The 18,110-nt window shown below is 49.3% G+C and overlaps 2 protein-coding genes across 2 annotated transcripts in view; one reads left to right on the top strand and one right to left on the bottom strand.

Moving 5' to 3' along the window:
- Positions 1 to 6,920, bottom strand: part of KAT6A (lysine acetyltransferase 6A) — a 55,588-nt gene extending 48,668 nt beyond the window's left edge. Inside the window, exon 1 of the mRNA XM_090055440.1 lies at positions 149 to 6,920. The gene's annotated coding sequence lies outside the window, so the exon portion shown is untranslated. The remainder of the gene's footprint in view (positions 1 to 148) is intronic.
- A 749-nt stretch (positions 6,921 to 7,669) lies between these two features.
- Positions 7,670 to 16,860, top strand: AP3M2 (adaptor related protein complex 3 subunit mu 2). The gene is made up of 8 exons (XM_090055442.1): positions 7,670 to 8,040; positions 10,637 to 10,808; positions 11,291 to 11,428; positions 11,970 to 12,055; positions 12,630 to 12,763; positions 13,637 to 13,844; positions 14,729 to 14,873; positions 15,196 to 16,860. Exons 1-8 carry the CDS (start codon positions 7,768 to 7,770, stop codon positions 15,294 to 15,296), a joined length of 1,257 nt encoding a protein of 418 aa, XP_089911568.1. The 5' UTR covers positions 7,670 to 7,767; the 3' UTR covers positions 15,297 to 16,860.
- The last annotated feature ends 1,250 nt before the right edge of the window (positions 16,861 to 18,110 follow it).

Raw genomic sequence — 18,110 nt, 5'->3', positions numbered from 1 at the left:
GGCCGGGCCTGGCGCAGAGCGGCGGCGGCGGGCGGCGGGGCCGGAGCAGGCCGCGAGCCCGCGGCGCCGGGCCGGCCTCCCCCACGGCGCCCGCCGCCCCGCCGCCCGCCCGCCGCCCGGCCCGCGGCCCCCCCCCGCCGCCACTCACCGGGGCCTGCGCGCGGCGGGCGGCGGGCGGCGGCGGCCGGACGGCGGCGAAGCCCGAAACTGACACGGCGGCCATCTTGGGTCCGGAGCGCGGCGGCGGGGGGGGGGCGGCGGCGGGCGGGAACAGCGCGCGGCGGGCGGGGCCGCGCCGCCAGAACAGCCGGGCCGGGGACAGGGACAGGCACAGGGACAGGGTCGGGGACGCGGCGGGCTCCGTCCTAGCGCCCGGGGGCAGGGGGCAGCTCTGTCCCAGCGCCGGGCCTGTATCACCGCTGCATCGCCTTTAGCCCTCTGCTGCCATCCCTCAGGCTGGCTCTCTTTGTGCCCGGACACATCCTTGCATCGGGAGCAGGTGGCAGCTGCGGGAGGACACGGCCGGCCCCAAAAGAGCCGCACGGATGCTTCCTGGCGAGTGACACCCTTCGCTGGTCCCCAGTTGGGGACCGCGCCGGTTTGGGAGCCTGGACTTGGGGGCATCCTGCATTGACCTTGGCTTGCGGCGTTGTTTCTTGGATGGGCGAGCATGGGTGCCGCGTTTTTAAGCAGTCTCCTGGCGTAGGGACGGGAGCTTTTATGAGACCACCGAATTTCGCCAAAACCCACCCTCCCCCCAAAAATTGTTTTGTTGCAAGCTGTTGGGCGTGGGGCTGAAACTTTGTCGGTACGGAGAAATTCTTGTTTCACCAGATTCAAACCATTCGCTCTAGATAACGGTTGACCCTCCGCGAGGCGTCGGAGAAAAGGTTGTCCAAGTTCTCCGGGATCCTTGAGCTTGGGAGGCACCCTCTTCTGTCGGCTGCAGGTCCTCTTCTGTCTTCAGAGGACCTTCTCTGAGTAGACGTACGGTCTGTGTCCGATACCTAATTATATACTGCAGACACTTCTGGACTCGTGAAATAGCGTGCCACATTCTGGGCGAGACGTTTCTTAGTGTGCAACTCCCAGAGACCAAGGGGAGCAACAGTAGCAGCTCTTAGTTTCGTGCACGGTGGAGAATATCTAGCTCTTGGAGACCATAAGGACCCCCCAAGCAAGGTTTTGGCAGAGGTGGCGTAGAGTAGCAGTCACAACGACGCATGTTTTGGAGATGCTTGCTGACTAAAACCTCTTTGCTGAGTGTACGCATTTAAAACTGTTTTATTGCTAATACACTACAAACTGAGATCTTGCCAAATTGCAAATCCCTTTCCACTGGAAAGACTCCAGACGTACGTACAAACTGGGGACAGTGCTTCAGTAAGATCCTCATGGGTGACTGTGTCCATACAAAGCCTCACTGAAGACCCCCGGCTTCTGTGTGAGCAAGGAGAGCTCCTTCATGGGAGTACCTGAAGTGACCTGGGCTTGGGGCCGAAATGTTGTTGGTACCAAGAAATCCTTGTTTCACCGGATTCACACCGTTTGCTCTAGATAACGTTTGATCTGCTTGTTCAGCGTTGCTTGTGCTGCATGTGACAGCTCCGAAAGCTTTTCTGGTTTCAGATCTGGCTGTTGGTTTTGATTACATGTGCAAGGTACAGTCCTGTGCAAACAGGTCATGGCCAGTAGCCACACAATTTTACCAGGAACTTCCCGGATGAATGTTGTGTCTAGTTTTGGATTGGATCATCTTTACGTAAACTTTCTAATCTTTGGAGACAGGGAATTGGTAAAGTACTCTTGTAGACTTACTTTTTTTATGCCCTCCATCCCGCCCCTGTAGTTTCTTGTCTTAGCCTGAGGTGAGGAAGCAGAATGAGCAGGAAGGAGAGTGCTGGAGTAAACTGTTAATTGGGACAGAGGAGAATCCTGGTTGCTCTGTCTCTGCCTAGAGAAAAATGCAGATGGTAGCTTGACATCATCACCTAAAGCTCCCTGTAGCAGTCCTTTCTGTCTCTGTTCCTGAAGGTTTCAGAGTTTCAGGGTCTTCCCCTGGCCCCTTTTCTCCCCAGAACACTCTCCTCCCTATTACGTTCATCATTTCCCCCTTTCCTGCTTGGGTCCCCGTGCCCCTGAAGTATAACCGTGGTGCTGAGTGCACGAGAGGTAATAAAGAGCTGAAGTTCATTTCCAGGAGCTAACGAGGGTAAAATAGAGTAAAACTGAGAATCGCTTATGCAAGTGTGATACTAAGTTAAGACTTCCTCCTTAGCTGCTGGACTTTTTTGTCTGTTTTAATAGTCATATTAGGATTATTTAACCAGCAGCAAATTATGAGGCAAAGAAGAACGCGTTGCATTTGAAAGCTTATTTAGGTCTATTCCACCTGTGCAACTAAGTCGGTCAAAGGTGTCACCTGCAAAAATCCTTCCCTCTTCCTTGTTTCCTGGACCATCACACTATATCACTCAGTGCTAGCAAATTGTAAACTGTTCAAGGTTATATCGTTTAAAAATTAGGATTTTTTTCAGAAATCCAATACTGTCTGTTTGCCTTTCTTTCCTTTCCATTTTCAAAGCACAATCTGACAGTTACACCAGCAGGATCATTGCATATGGTATGCTGCAGATGGCAAAAAGTTGTTTTATCCATCAAGATAATGCACAGTTTGGCAACACCGTTTTGTGAAATGACTAACTCCTTGGCTGTGGTTGTATCCAACTTTCATTGGAGACCCATGCACCTTCTAACTGAGCACTGGCTCCTCAATGACCTCCAATTCCCTTGGGTCTTGCTATATTTACCAGCAAGATTGATTTTTGCTTTAGAAACATCTTTTGCTGGATTCTTCTCCTTTTAGTTTCCAATTCGGGTTTATATAAACTCCAGCAATCCTGGGCAGAGCTTTTTATTTACTTTCAAAATGAAATATGATCCCCATGCTGACAGCCCAGAAGCAGCCAGGAAGCATTTCTGCAGCAGTAAATAGTTGGGTAATTCTGCACATTACTTTTCTGCAGGTACTAGCAGGAGATTGGAACATTCTTGAAAGGTTTATAGTTCAAAGTAGATCCCAACAGATTCACGTCTGTCAAGGGCCAGGACTGCTCAAAGGATTTTAAGGTATCTTGCACTGTATCGCTAAGACTTCTTTCCTCCCTAATTCCTTGCAAGCTTGAAATGTGAAACCTGTTCCTTTGCCAAAAAGATGGTTTTTCGTACACGTTAACTTGAAATTGGAGTCAGAAGCTTATATTAATATTTTTTGCAGGCGAAAGAAAACCCTTTTGAGGTATTTGGGTTTTTTTTTCTTTTTTTCTTGTTTTGAAGAAAATAGATGAACAACATGAACGGGGCAAAGTAGTCATGATTTTGCTGAGTATGAGCAACAGAAGGAAATGGCAATCTTTTAAAAACGATTTATGGTTCAGCTGAACCTGGATGCTGTTTAGAGGTACAAAGAAAATGGGTCTACACCCAAAGGGATTCCCTTTGTTGAATTTCATCGGCTTGACGTGAAAAATGGAAAGGTTAGAGCGTCTCAAAGATGCAAGAAATGTAGGGGTTTAGTGTTAGGCCACTTAAACATAGATGATACTCCCTCTGGTTCCCATTATTGTAGGATGTGACTGCGTCCCCATCTCTGAAGTGCCAAATAGAGTATTACTGGCAGTGCTTCTTGGATCACTTGTACTTGAAGTAATGCAGCTACGCTCCAGAAGAGACTATGAGTTTGAAGACAAAATTAAGAAGCCAGCCAGTACCACAGGACCAGGCATTTGAAACCTGGGTTTCAAAGACCTAGCATAACAAAAATATTCTGGATTGGGTAGAGAAAAGGCCAGTATAACACTAGGATTCAATGTCAGGTGGATTCAGCCCTAAGTTACCCCCGCTGGCAGGACACTGACTAAAAAAGGGATCTGGAGAGCAATTAATACAGAGCCAAGAATGCTATCAGGCCTTGCACTGTTTAAAACCAAGAAGTTGGCGACCTTTGTACAGCTTTTGTGTAATTGGGTAGATTTCTAGCTTTGCCAATTTAACAAAATCCAATTTTCTCGCATAGAGCAGAAATACATATAAATCATCTCTTCAGCTTGGCTTCCTCACTCTTTTTCACACTTAAAGCATACACACAGTCCTAAAAACAGATTACAAACTAATCAAGTTATTTCTCCAACTAGCTGAGAAGGGAGCAGCAATAATCTCTGTTACCTTTAGGGGCAAATAATGAGAAGGACGCCATAAGGGAATTTGCAAAACACCTTTTGTAGACCATCCTCTGAGCTTCCCTTCATAAATCTACTGGATACAAAAAATCATGGACTAAATATAGACTTTGGATTATGACACGTTAACAACCTGTCTGACATCTGACACCCCAGATAACCTGCCTCCAGCTGACCACTTGCATTCTTTCACACATTTTCCTCCTTTCCTCCCACCCATCTCTACCCATTGTCTTCCTAATTGCCACTCATTTGCATTTTCACAGACCTGCTTGTTGTAAATTTGCTTCTTTTCTACCTTTTTTACACGCAACACCAGCAGAACCTCCCTATGCCTGACACATGGTGTTTGTGCCCAAAAGCTTGCAAAGAGCTTTTTTCCCCCAACTTTTGAGTTGGTCTAATAACAGATATCACATCTACCCAAAGAACCAAGAAAGCCATAAGGCACTTGGATGAAAAGGCTGTTTTACTCATCTAAGGAGGAACATGAATTTTGCGGGTTGGGTCAGCTGGTCTGGGTTTTTTTGTTGCTGTTTGTGTTTTGCACCCTGTGTTAACTAACAACTGGTAACATCCTGGTGTGGTCAAGGCAGTTTCAGTTTTGAAATGATACCAGGTGAAAACAGCAAACATCATGAGGAAATGGACCGTTTGCTTTGAACTACAAACATGCTTGAAATCTGCAATGATCTCCCCATTATAGGATGTTATCCTTTCCTTTCAGGATCGTAAGAGTTAAACTCAGTTAAGCAGGGGTGTATCCACAACTGGTTTAGCTGTTGCAAAGTGCTCTGTGTGCACTTGCAGTCTGTACCTTGGATTCAGCTGCAAGGGCAAATGAGTGTTTCAACCCCCTGGAGTAGAGCCTCTTAGTTCAAGACTTTTTATCCTTTTTTATTTTTGATCAGGGGAAAATAAATACCCAAAGTAGCTCTCTGAGCGTCCTCAGAGAGAATGCAGAGTTAGGATTTATCACTTGCTTGGTACTGAGTCCACAAAGAACAGATGGTGTAGTTGTTGCCATACTGCTGGAAGGGTTTAAGAACAGCCCCTGTGTCAATAGAGCTTCAGCATGCTAAGAGCAGCTCTTCACTGCCCAGAAGCTATTTGTCAACGTCTCATCTCATGTCACTTAATTTTCATCTGCAGCCAATCATTCCTGGCCTTATTTAAGGATTATTTATCTGAACTACATTTAATAGTGCACAGAAGCACTCTATACAGTAGTTCAGGACAAGGAACAGAAGGGATTTTTCTATCCCCCAAGGACTGCGAGGGACTTTGGGAGGCATATCCCTTTATGCTTTTTCATGTTGTTATGTTTTAATTAAATCTACACTATTTATTGCAAACTACCCTGAAACACTGGCAGAAAGTGCTATGGAGATCAATATCCCTGTGTAATTTGGTAGCATTGATTAGCTTTTAATTAATTTTCAAAGTCAGAGAGGACATTCTGCATAGCGGCCACTGTGACATGCTGGGTCATTTTGAAATACATATTGTTCTGTAAACCTTAAATGGGAGATGAGAGGAGTTGGAGCTGGAGCATACTTTAGAACACACACAATCTTTTATGCAAATCTATTTTGCAAAAAAAAAAAAAGGGTGGGGTGTAAAAGAACCAGAGCATCCTTCTGGTTAGGACTGAGCCTTCTCGGGGTTCTGGATAACACTGAACTGTTTCCGTCTGTATCGGTAGAACAAATGTGTCTAACGCAATTGTCTAACGCAAATGTGTCTAATGCACTTGTCTAACATGAGAAGCAGACAGGGTTATTAGGCATGCAGGCAAATACATAATCCAAACCCTCTATCCAAATTTCAGTGGAGCCCTCTGCTGGTTTGGGTTGGTCTGAAAAGGTTTGCTCTGTGAGCCTTGCATCTGAAAGAGGAAAGTAAATTGCCCCATTTTGGCTTACAAGAGACCAGAGAAACTATTGCCTTCAGTGTTGCATTAGGATGGGATGAAGTGGCATGTTTAATGTCTTAATTTACATCACAATTATTGCAGCTATAAAGCATATTACACTTTTTGCAAGACTTCCAAATTCATTTTATGGAGGGAGCAAGTTATGTTAGTCGTTTGGCTGTTTTGCATGCAATTAACTGATTTGTGCAACACCTAGTAATAGGTGTGCAAGTTAAGTTCCCAGTAAACTACCGCAGTCATTTAAATACTGATTTTGAAGGGGGATGCAGGAGTTGTACCACAAGGTGATGACCAAGAAGAGTTTGCATCTCTTTGGCTGTTGCTCCAGGCTGTGTGGAAATTCAAGAAGACAGCTGTGCAACAGTTACACATGGGCTAAATATTTTTTAAAACTTTTTAGCGAGAGCTAGAAAATAGGCTTCTGCAGGCTGCCAAAGCAAAACAGACTACATTTGGTCATAGGCCAGGCTTGAATCTTCCATTTTAGAGCTTTTCCCATGTACCTAAACTACTCAAAGTTTTGAAATGCCAGGTAAGTGAAATGTTGGCACATGCCATCTTAGCAGTTTAAAAAATAGATGCTTACTAGAAAGGAAGAAAATGGGTACAAATAGCAGCTATTGAGCATTTTAGGGCTTTTTTGTGTCTGCCAGTTTAAAGGGCGAGATAAAAAACAAACAAACCATGCACACAAAAACACAGTATCTTGCTGACTGGGGATAGCCTTTCAATAAAAAAGCTGTTTGCACAGAGAAGAGTGAACTGTAGGAGAGGTTTCTTTGCACATCCGCTTCATCTATTGTTGTGTATCATCTGTGTCTGTTACAGACATGTCTATGTCTGTGTAGACATAGTTTTTACATTTGAGATGGTTACTGATAGTTTAAATTTCTGTAATATGGAAAAAGCACAGACATTTCCTTACATCTTTGTTATGCTCTAGTTAAGCTGGTGTTCCAGGATAAATCCCAGTGGCAAGGTCTGCTGTTGTGGTTTAGGGTTGCCCATGCCGTCTCCTGGCCTGTTGCAGGGAGTAACAAGGCCCTACAGATAGCCTAGATACCACAGCAGTAGTTGGGATTGCTTTTGCCCTGCACTTGACATGACCCTCCTATCCCTCTGCACAGATATGCTAACAGCTTACAGAGTCACAGCCTCACCACTAACATGGTAGCTATACCAGGAAGAAAATCTTCCCAAGTCAGTCATCTGTAAGAGCCCCACACGAACTACCCTGCTATGCCTCAAAACACAAAGGAGCCATAATTGGGCTGAGGCATTCAGTCTGCCCTCAGAGGGTAGTGGTGGCCCGGGCTCCCCGGGCAGAGGGAACCGTGGTATGGGGACAGGGCCAAGAGCCACAACAGGAAGCGAGCGGTGACACCCGGCAGAGGGGGCCGCATTGGCGGGCGGAACCAGGCGCGGCAGAGCGCCGTTTCCGGGGACACTTCCGGCGGGTGTTGCACCTGCGGGCGTCCCACCAATGGCGGCGCGCGGCCCGGCGGGACAGCCAATCAGGCGCAGGCTGGGCGTGCGCTCACTGCCGGCGGCGCGCGGCCGGGCAGGGTCCCGCAGTGCGGCCGCGCCGCAGCCATGATCCATAGCCTGTTCCTCATCAACGCGGCGGGCGACATCTTCCTGGAGAAGCACTGGAAGAGCGCGGTGAGCCGCTCCGTCTGCGACTACTTCTTCGAGGCGCAGGAGCGCGCGTCCGAGGCGGAGAACGTGCCGCCCGTCATCCCCACGCCGCACCACTACCTGCTCAGCGTCTACCGCCACCGGATCTTCTTCGTGGCCGTCATCCAGAGCGAGGTGCCGCCGCTCTTCGTCATCGAGTTCCTGCACCGCGTCGTCGACACCTTCCAGGTGAGCCCCGGGCTGCCCGTCTCCTCGCGGGCCTGGCCTCGGCCTCGGCCGCGGAGCAGCTCTGGGCCTACGGAAGCGTTGGAGGAGAGGGAGACAACGGGAACTGATGTCTGTTCCCCTTTTGATCGCGTCCGCCCTGCCCATCTTCGAGCAGCGTCTTGCGGTCTTTCCTGCCCGAGCGCCCCATGATCTGCCAGGTCCTGGCCAGCCCCTGACAACTGTGAAACTGTCGCTTGGCAGCTGCAAGGGCCTGGAGCAGACCAGCAAACCTTCTGTTTGGGGGCAAGACCTAGCATTATCAGCATGTCCCTGTGCTGACAGAAGCTAAAAGTAAAGCACCCCTCCCCCCAAATATAGACAAGAAGGAATCTCCCCCCCCCCCACACACACACACAATTTCTTGGCATTGCATCTGGTTCTTTTTGTCTATATTTAGGACCACAACCCGCCAACACAGCTGCTGCTTCACATTGTTTGTACTGAGGATCTTTTCTTACAGGGTACCTACCGTACAGGCAGGTAGGGAAGGAAGCCACCCGCGGCGCTCTGTGGGCTGCCACGCTTGGGTGCAGAGAGGACAGAGTCTGACCCGGCAGAGCTGTACCGATGTCTGGAGTAGCAGGGTGCAGGAGCGGTGCGTGTTTGTAGGGTTTACAGCATCTTCCTGAGTGCAGCTGGCACCCTGTGCTCCTCACGCTTTAGGGGAAAAAAGGCAGCTGCCTACGTATTTTTCTTTTTTTCTTTTTTTTTTTTTGTAATTAAGTGATCTGGTTGGACTCCTGTTTGCAAAAAGGGTTAATACCTTTGCGCCTGGTTTGGATAGTGGGCCAGATTTCGCAGATTTTCTTGTAGTAGAGTCACAGAATGAGAATAAACTTGTGTTTGTTCTCTTTGTAGTCCCGCAGCCCTGGCGCTGCTGAATGTAACAGTGAGCAGTGTTAGTGGGATCTTTGGGCAATTGGGAAGGTTCAAACAGTCATGCTTCACCGTGTGATCAGGATGTGCTGTGCCCTGTGACTGGTCACAGGCAGAGGGAGAAAATGGGGAGTGGTCAGTCTGAGCACTGTGTCATGTGACGGGGCAGTCCAGCCTGGTGTTTGAGCTCACTCCCCGCTGGGGAGGAGGGGGTGGGAGTCCAAATGCAACAGATAGGGGATGAGGCTGGAGGGCGTGGTGCTGCCATGCTGCAAACAGCAGGTTGTGCAGCATGTTCATGACATGGTCGCTCGTGCTCTGTGCTTCTGGGGTTTGACCTCTCCACTGTGGGGGTCCTCTCATGCCCTGCTGGGCTCTGTTGAGCTTCTGGGGCCTGATCTCTTCAATGGGTAGGGTGGGAAGGAGCAACAATCTCTCGTGCCTGCTCACAGGCCAGCACAGCTTCTTGCAGCATAAGGAGTCTCTCTTGGAGAGCACCATCCAAACAATCCATCTGATGAGATTGTTTAGGCTCTCGGGCTCAGCCTCATCCTGTACCTGTGCACCGGATACAGGAATGCTGTTACATGCTTGTGGGAAATGAGGAAACAGTGGAGGAACTGCAGTTAATTTATATCAGTCGTAGCCTGTTGAAGGACTGAGCAACTGAAACAGGTGTTGGGCTGGGAATTGTCCATTATTCATGATGCAGGTGTCTCTTTTACCCACTTCTCACATGTCACCGTTGGGTTTTCTGTCCTTTGTACAGAGATGATTGCTGCTTGGGCTTTTTAGCAGCGTCCAAGAGACCAGACTTCTTTTCTTGGGGCTCAAGCCAAGGACTCAGCAAATTTCTCCTGGCTTTGGGGCCTTTGAAATCGGCATGCATGTGCTGGAAGACGTGTTGGGGGAGCATGAGAGGGAGCACTTCGGCTGTGTCAGTTGGTGAATGTGTTTCCATGGCAAAGCCCAGGCGGAGGGGAGCACCATAATCTCTTCTCAGCCTGCAGTTTGCCAGCTCTGCTTGACCCTCCCCCACCTTATGCAGCCATTGTGCAAGTAGTTTGTGGCTTTCCTTAAAACCAGAAGTCAATTGTGCTGCTATATGTGCTTTGCAGTGTAGCAAAGCAAAGTGGCATAGCAGTCGGGAGAGAGGATGGTGCTCTTCAAACAGCCAGACCTCAGAGGTAGGGCTTGGGGCACAGGTTGCAGCTTTCTGCACCCGTTCTAATCTTTGCTGCTTGAGTACTATGTGGCTGTAATCAAATGTACGTTGGCCTCTCCCTTCCAGGAGCACAAAATCTGCAGCAGGAGCTGAAGAGAGCGTTGTGTGCATAAATGTTTAACAGCTGACACTCTAGACAAGGGAGGGGAAGAGTGAAGCCATGGTTATGGACAGGGAAACCAAGGCACGTCCCATTGCAGGGGACCTGCCCAAGGTTGTGTAGCACAAGTAAGCGGCAGAGTTGGAAATGGAGCCAGGGGTTTGTCTCCTACCCTGCTCAGGCTGGTGCAGTGGAGTCCAGGAGCTAGTGAGATGGAGGGGAGACTCCAATGTGGAGTCCAGGAGCTAGTGAGATGGAGGGGAGACTCCCACTAGGAGGCCCAATTAGTGGGACTTGCACTTCTCCATCTCCTGGGTTTGTTTAATTCGGAGCTGCTTCTTTGTCTGTTTCTACAGGATTATTTTGGTGTCTGCTCAGAGGTGGTGATCAAAGACAATGTGGTGGTGGTTTATGAGGTGCTGGAGGAGATGTTGGACAATGGATTCCCTCTGGCTACCGAGTCCAACATCCTGAAGGAGTTGATAAAGCCCCCCACCATTCTACGGACAGTTGTCAACACCATCACAGGTATGCGGCAGCAGGGAGTGGGCAAGGTGGAAAGGTCATGTGATGATGTGTCTGTTAAAGTGAGCCTGGGTGTTAGGCAGTAGGAGAGGTTGGTATCCAGACTAATGTCTAACATGGCAGAACCTGTCTGGGGGTCCCTGTTTGCCCCTTAGTACTGGGGCAGCCCAGGGTCCAGAACTACATCTCCTTTTATACCGAAAGGTACCTGCACATGTTGCTCTTGCTGACAGTGTAGCTTACTGAGAACCAGGACATGGCTGTCTGGCCACGGCTGGCTTTCAGTGTTGACTGTCCCTCCCACTTTTGTGTGAGGGGTAGACGATGGGCTGCAGAAGAGAAGGCATGGAGGGACTCCACACCAGGATGTGTCTGGAGTGACTGCTTTTGCATGAGGGGCCATAAGTCTTCAGGAACAGACTGATGTTCTGCTAGAATGAGATTGCAATGGTTTTTTCTTGTTCTGACCTCCTCTGACTTTCTAGGAAGCACCAATGTGGGCGATCAGCTCCCTACAGGCCAGCTCTCAGTGGTGCCGTGGCGCCGGACTGGGGTGAAGTATACCAACAACGAGGCGTATTTCGATGTGATTGAGGAGATAGATGCCATCATCGACAAGTCGGGTACAGTGCTGCTTGCATTGAAGGCTGAGGCTGTCTATAGGAGTAGTCAGTTGGAGATGCTCTATCTTTCCCTTAGAGGAGTGTTGGAGGTTGTTTTCCCATCCTCATTTTGAGCCGTTGCTTAAATTTTAAATTTTTGCAAAACACCAGGACTCCATCCTCTTTTTCTGCCTCACAAGTGCTTACACATCAACTCTAAACCTGGAAATAGTAGTTGAGTGCAAACCTTGTTTGTTCAGGCTATTCCTTTGTCACTGCATTTTCCCGAAGTCTGGGTTGCAGCTGAGGACTGGGGCCTTCAGCTGTCTGTATGGGTAGGAATCCCTGCCAGTGGTTTTCAAGTCTCTGGTACTTCTCTAGATGATGTTTAAGGTGTGTATGCAAGTGCGCCAAGGAGACTGCAGGCTCCAGCATTGCATGGAGGGGTTGGTTCTTACTCTGCTTGTTCATGTCACTTTCTAGCCTTTCCTGTCTGTCTGTGGTGACTCATTCAGCTCTAAAGTCATTTCCCATGACCTGCTTTGTTTGTTGCTCTTTTTAGGTTCCACAATTACTGCTGAAATCCAAGGGGTGATTGATGCTTGTGTCAAGCTGACAGGGATGCCGGACCTCACTCTCTCCTTCATGGTAAAGCTTAAGGAAGGGGCATTACGATTTCTTAATAGTGTTTAAAGGGAGTACAGGCTTCTTTAAACAGCCTCCACTAGGCATCAGGAGATGCCCTTGGCTGATGGGGTTCTGGGATTGCTGTGATGGATTCCATGAGGGCAGGCTTCAGCTGCTGGCTGGTGAAAGGAGGAAGGAACTGATGGTGAAAGCTCTTTGTTAAATAGTTGTGCAGTTAAGTGTGAGGGTTACATTTGCAAATAGGTTGCTAGAAGTAGCCTATAGTTTTATGGTGTCATCATGCGTACCATGAGACAGGTGTCTTACGGTGACCACCTGTTCATCAGGGCAGCTGTGTGACCTAACCCGCTGCATGGCATTGCTGGGCTATGATCTGATATAACAACTATCAGACAAGTGAAAATATTTTACGGTTAAAGGCAGCCGAGTGCGGGCAGCTCCAGAATGAAGGAATGTACAGTGTGCCTTGCAGCAGGTGCTTTGTGTGGCATAGAAGGGAATGCAGTGAGGGGACAAGGGCAGGTTCTTCGTCACAAGCCATAGTAGTGCCTTAGGCTCTTGTCTCTCGTTCCAGAACCCCCGATTGCTGGATGATGTCAGCTTCCATCCTTGCGTGCGTTTCAAACGCTGGGAGTCGGAACGGATTCTTTCTTTCATCCCACCTGATGGGAATTTCCGTCTGCTCTCCTACCATGTCAGTGCTCAGAAGTGAGTGGGGAATCCAGGGCTGAGGACTGTTTCCTTCCCTCATGTCTGGAGATGAAAGAAACAACAAGAGGGTGGGGGTTGCTGCTTGCCATGCATGAGTGAGGACCAAAGGAACAGTAGCTTTTGCTAATATCTAAGTATACTCTTTGCTTACTGGGACAGTGATCCTGTCATTTCACTCCTGCAAGCCAGCTCTGTTCACAGCTTAATGGCAGGAACACAGCGTACAGCAGTAACAAACTGGGAAATGGCAGGTCAGCAAACAGCTTCAGTTTCTCATCCCCCCAAGACAACTAGCTTAAGGGAAAGCAAGAGCTGAGTGACCCAGTGATATAATAGGGCAAGTAACCTCTGTGTGCTTTCCCTCATTGTTTGGGCTTCTCCACAAACAGCTGGTTTGCCATCAGCAGCCTTAGCCCTAGGCACTAAAGCTGTGTCATGGATTTTGTCAAGTGAGGAGCTGTCAAGTGAAGAGCTCTTTGTTGTCTGCAGCTAGATGGAAGGAAGCAGAAACATGATGTCAAATTGCAAGCAATTCAAGGCAGTGCTGCTACTACCTGCCTTAGGTCAGCTTGCCAGTGTGGTCAGACTGAAGGATGCTGTATTTCTTTCCCTTGAAAGTGTCCCAGTCTGTTACAAACCATAATTCATTCTTGACTGGCTTCCAGTGAAGGAGAGTGGGATGCTAAGAGGCCAGGCTGTGGGTTGGCTGTGGGTTGGTGAAACAAAGCTGGAAACAGCTTCTGGCTGGGCCTTGCACTTCTTTTCTTTCTTGCACAGCATGAATGTCCTTCAGGACCTGCAAGGGTCCAGGAGGGCGAAGTGCAGATGAAGGGGTGGCTTGCAACTGCAGTGATGTGTCCTTTGTTCCAGCTTGGTGGCCATTCCTGTTTATGTTAAACACAACATCAGTTTCCGTGACAGTAGTTCGCTGGGACGCTTCGAGATCACTGTAGGACCCAAGCAGACAATGGGGAAGACTGTAGAAGGGGTGATGGTCACTAGCCAGATGCCAAAAGGTGTCTTAAACATGAGCCTCACTCCCTCTCAGGGAACGCACACTTTTGACCCTGTGACAAAGGTGAGAGGAAAGAGGAATGTGGAATTTTGACCTAGGCTGGAGTTGAAGTTGCATGGCTCAGCCTGCTGCTTTGCTGTATAAAATGCTTCCTCTAAGCTTTGGCCTGAAATCTGGGGAGAGCACCTGATCAGTGGGGAGTGGGGATTCTGTGCTTGTTTTTCTGCCTTGAGCATCACTCTCAACAGAGCCTTCCCCGGCTGGAGGGAGTCATCTTCCTCCCCAGCCAGTACTTAGCAGTGCTCATTTGGGTTTCTGCAATCTAATGCCTGACTTGATTACTCTTGGGTGATGGTGAGAGCAGAAATAGTGAGGAGGGTAATGCTGCCTGTTTGATGTCAAGCTGTGCAGCCCAGTGGTGCAAGGCTGTTGACTCCTGTTTACAGGGCTGAGCGTTTTGGATTGATTGGCTCGTGATCTTGAGTGTGCTTCAAACTAGACCTGCCTCAAAGCAGGGAGAAGCCTTGTTTCCCATGGTAGATGATCAGCCTAAGCCTGTAATACCCCAGGAAGATCTGCACTACTTTTATGCACCCCTGTTGGAAGGACGAGAACTCCTAAACACGCACAGCAAAAATGTCTGTGACCAGTGGCCTATTGGCACGAAAGAGGCAGGACGCAGTGGGTTCCAAGAGTGCAGGCCTCAGGCAGCCTTTCACCTTTATGTACTCTGAGGTGGCCTGAGTCGTATCAGTGGCTCATGGTCTAGAGTTGGATTGAGAAGGGGAGCAGGTCCTGTGGCTGTCGTGGGAAAGACCAAATACTTGGATGGAGTTGGCAAACCCTTTTGCCCAGGGCAGTATTGACACCCTCCATAGATGAGTTAATCTCTTACAGATCGTTGTGATTATTCTTCTGTCTTACTGCTGTCTTTCTGTTCTTGGAAGCTGCTGTCATGGGATGTAGGGAAAATAAACCCCCAGAAGCTGCCGAGTTTGAAGGGGACCATGAGCCTCCAAGCGGGGGCCTCCAAGCCTGATGAAAATCCCACTATCAACCTGCAGTTTAAAATTCAGCAGCTGGCTATCTCTGGTAGGTGCCGCCAGTGAAGGAGCACAGACTGTCCTGTGCTGGGCAAGCTTGTGTTTGATACCCAGCCTGATGCTTCTACAGGCATCGGGACCATCTTAGTGCCACGGCTGAGTTTCTCCGCTTAAATGTTGTCTCTGCTTGGGCTTCATGTTGGTGAATCTAGTTATACACCTCTCTGCTGGCTGCTGCCTAGTACCGCCTGCGTGCACCCCACCTCAGCTCTGCTGCTTCTACAGCTCTGTCACACAGTAACCCAGGTGGGGTGGGAAGGCAGGAGCCCTGCCCCACTCCCAGAATCTCACTGTCTCCTTCTTTGTTTTAGGGCTGAAGGTGAATCGCCTGGATATGTATGGGGAGAAGTACAAACCCTTCAAGGGCATAAAATATATGACGAAGGCTGGCAAGTTCCAAGTCCGGACATAGAGGCGTCTGAGAGCGAGGGAAGAACCACAAGCATTCTTTTTTTAATTTCCACTCCTTCCCCCATGTCCACAGCTGTTGGCTTCTTCCTTTACCCACTGTCACCCCTGCTGGGCCCATGTCTTAGGCTTGGGTTCCCCTGGAACGCTAGTGCTGATGTGGTCAGGGAAGGGGCCATTTAGAGGGGAAAGGGACCAATCAGGTAGCATCTGTCATAGCAGAGTCCTGAATTCTCAGATGGGGCAGAGGAGAAATGAAGTGTCAGGTCTATGGGGTTGGCACTTCAGATAAGTAGGCTCCACTCCTGGCACCTTGCTCTGCTTCCCAGTGGAACCACTGGTGCCAACTCCCACCCCACCTCACACACACCACACAGTCCTTGCTCAGCTGGCTGATATCTTTCCACAGGTGGCACAAGACTTGGTTTGAAAGAGCTGAGTTCCCAGTTCAGTGGTTTGACATTCTGTCCTGTCCTTGACCAGGCATTCCTGTTCAGTACTGGATTGAGTGCCAAGCTTAGGGGAGCAGTGGTGGGTCAGGGATGTTCTCTCGGGAGGAGCAAAGGCAGCTGGAGAGAGGAGGTGGAAGGGGAGGACACACAGGCCTTGGGGAGGTGGCTGGAATAACAGTGCTTGGCATGTGCAGCTCTTCTCCTGAGCACCTGAGGATGGATGGGAAACCTCCTGAAGCCTCAGAATCATGCCCTTCCAAGAGGTCATTGGAGCAGGGGTCACCCCAAGGCCTGGTAGACTGATGTTTCTGAATGTGCATGTTGCTTCTTCTCTCCACTTAGTATTTGGGAGAGGGAATTGCTCCTGGTTCCCTGCTGGCGGGTGGGGGTACAGTTGTGTACATAACCTTTATTTAAGCATCTGTATAAAGTGCTGTCTGACAGGAATCCTCACCGCAGCAAGCAGAGGCTGAGCAATGCCTTAGCAGTATGTGGGGCAGTGACTTCTGTGTCTGGCTGCTTGTCTGTTGATAGTGATGAGGCACTGCTGTCCTGCTGCTTACTGAGGTGGATGTAGGTAGTCTTGTGCTTCTGGCTGTCTAGCCTCATTCCACTCTGTCTTGCTCTACTGCGGGTGGACTCTAGCTCATGTGGTGTGGTGTATTTGCCTCTGGGGCCACCTGTCCTGCGAGATGCTGTGTTGTGCTAGGCTGTCCCAGCCGGTGATGCCTCCCAGTGCAGAGCAAAGCACCTGTGAGATGTGAGCAGTGCACACCTTGCTCTGCCTTATCCGCGGTGCACTCTGGGCCATGAGATGCTGCCTGTGACGTTTGCTGTGGCAGCAGGATTTACCTGGTGAGCTGCTGTGCGTGTGGCTCTGGTCCCTGTGAAGCTGCTGTGGCTCTGAGCTCCAGTGCATATATGAGCTGGTGGGGGTGATGGGTTGTAGGGTAGCAAGTGTCTTGCTCTGTGCTGTGTATGTGGTGCCTCATTTTGGAATGACATATTCCTATGCAACTAATGTGAACTGTGCTGCGAGGTGGCCTCAAAACTGAGCATGCTCACTACAAATGTACGGGTTTGATCTGAGCATCAATAAAGTTGTTTTACTTGTGACCTGCATTTGGAGTGCTCTGTTTGGGGTTTGAAGGGCTGTGGTGTCTGTGCGTGGCAGAGTCTGCATCCCACCGCACTGAGTCTTGACTGGCGGGTGATCCAGTGAAAAGAGCTCAGTGACAGTACTCTGAAGTCATAAATAATTGAGGTGCTGGGTTGGCTGGAAAGAGGCAGCCAGCTGGGAGCTGTCTGGAGATAGTAACCGAGGCTCCCTTAGGGCTCTTCAACAAGTTTCCACTTTGTCTCTGCAGCTGGACCTTTGCAGTCCAGATGATCCTCAGAGAAGTAATGTGCAGACTGTAGAGTTGGAAACGGTTGTAATGACAGAGCTGCCCGTGACATGCCAGTTTGCACTCTCTGATTTGATCACTAAGCTTTTTTCTGGAGTATTTTGCGCAAAAAATTCAGATCTGTGGCAAGTGCAGTTCTGTTGTATTTCTTCCTCTGCCCAGGAGATGGTGCCCTCAGATAATAGAAAATCTTTGGGATTTTTCATAAGACACGATTGTGCCAGTTGCGGTTGCATACGCGTGTCGTTCATCTGGGTCGTCTGGCTGCTGGCCTGCGAATGCCAAGAGAGGGCAGGCCAAGCCACCCTCGGAGATAGTTTTGGTAATCACGGAAAGGCACTCCCTCTCCTCTGGAACAAATACATGGAAAAAGCAATGAAATCACTCTAAAGGAAGCTAACCTTGTTTGTAAATGTCCTATGCTTTGTCAGCATGACTTGAGGGATTCTCATATTGTGGGAATGAGGGTAACTTGTTCTGAGGTTTGTGTGAAGGGGTTGCTGTCTTTGGAGCCTGTTTGCAGATTGTTGGCTGGACACACATGGGCAGCTTTAGCAAGTTGCTTACTATCTCTGCATAATGGGGACATCTGTTCCTCCACCCTTTGCCTTCCTTCTTCAGTTAGGTCATAAGCTGTTCTGGTGGAACAAATTCCTGCTGTTCAGAGGTACAGCATCTAGCACAGAGACCCTGACTGGAGCATCTCGGGGCTACATTCCTGCAAATAATGAGTCATTTCACTGAGTTACCAATGCATGGTGCTGGGATCCAGGTTCTGCTGTTTCCTGTCCAGGGATGCTCTCTGCTGACTGGTTGATTTGAACAGAGCCACATCACTTCAGTGTTTACATTGGAGCCTGAAGCTGCAGTCAGTTGGTGGTGCTGGTGCTGAAGGGTGATCCAAGCTCCATTGCCTGGGGTGAGGGTGACTGGAGAACAGTCACTTTGACACTGTGGTTT

Source organism: Crocodylus siamensis, chromosome 6 (assembly GCF_052110815.1).
Source record: "Crocodylus siamensis isolate JL-2025a chromosome 6, ASM5211081v1, whole genome shotgun sequence".
In the NCBI taxonomy this organism is placed as follows: domain Eukaryota; kingdom Metazoa; phylum Chordata; order Crocodylia; family Crocodylidae; genus Crocodylus; species Crocodylus siamensis.
This window is presented reverse-complemented; position numbering and strand designations above follow the sequence as displayed.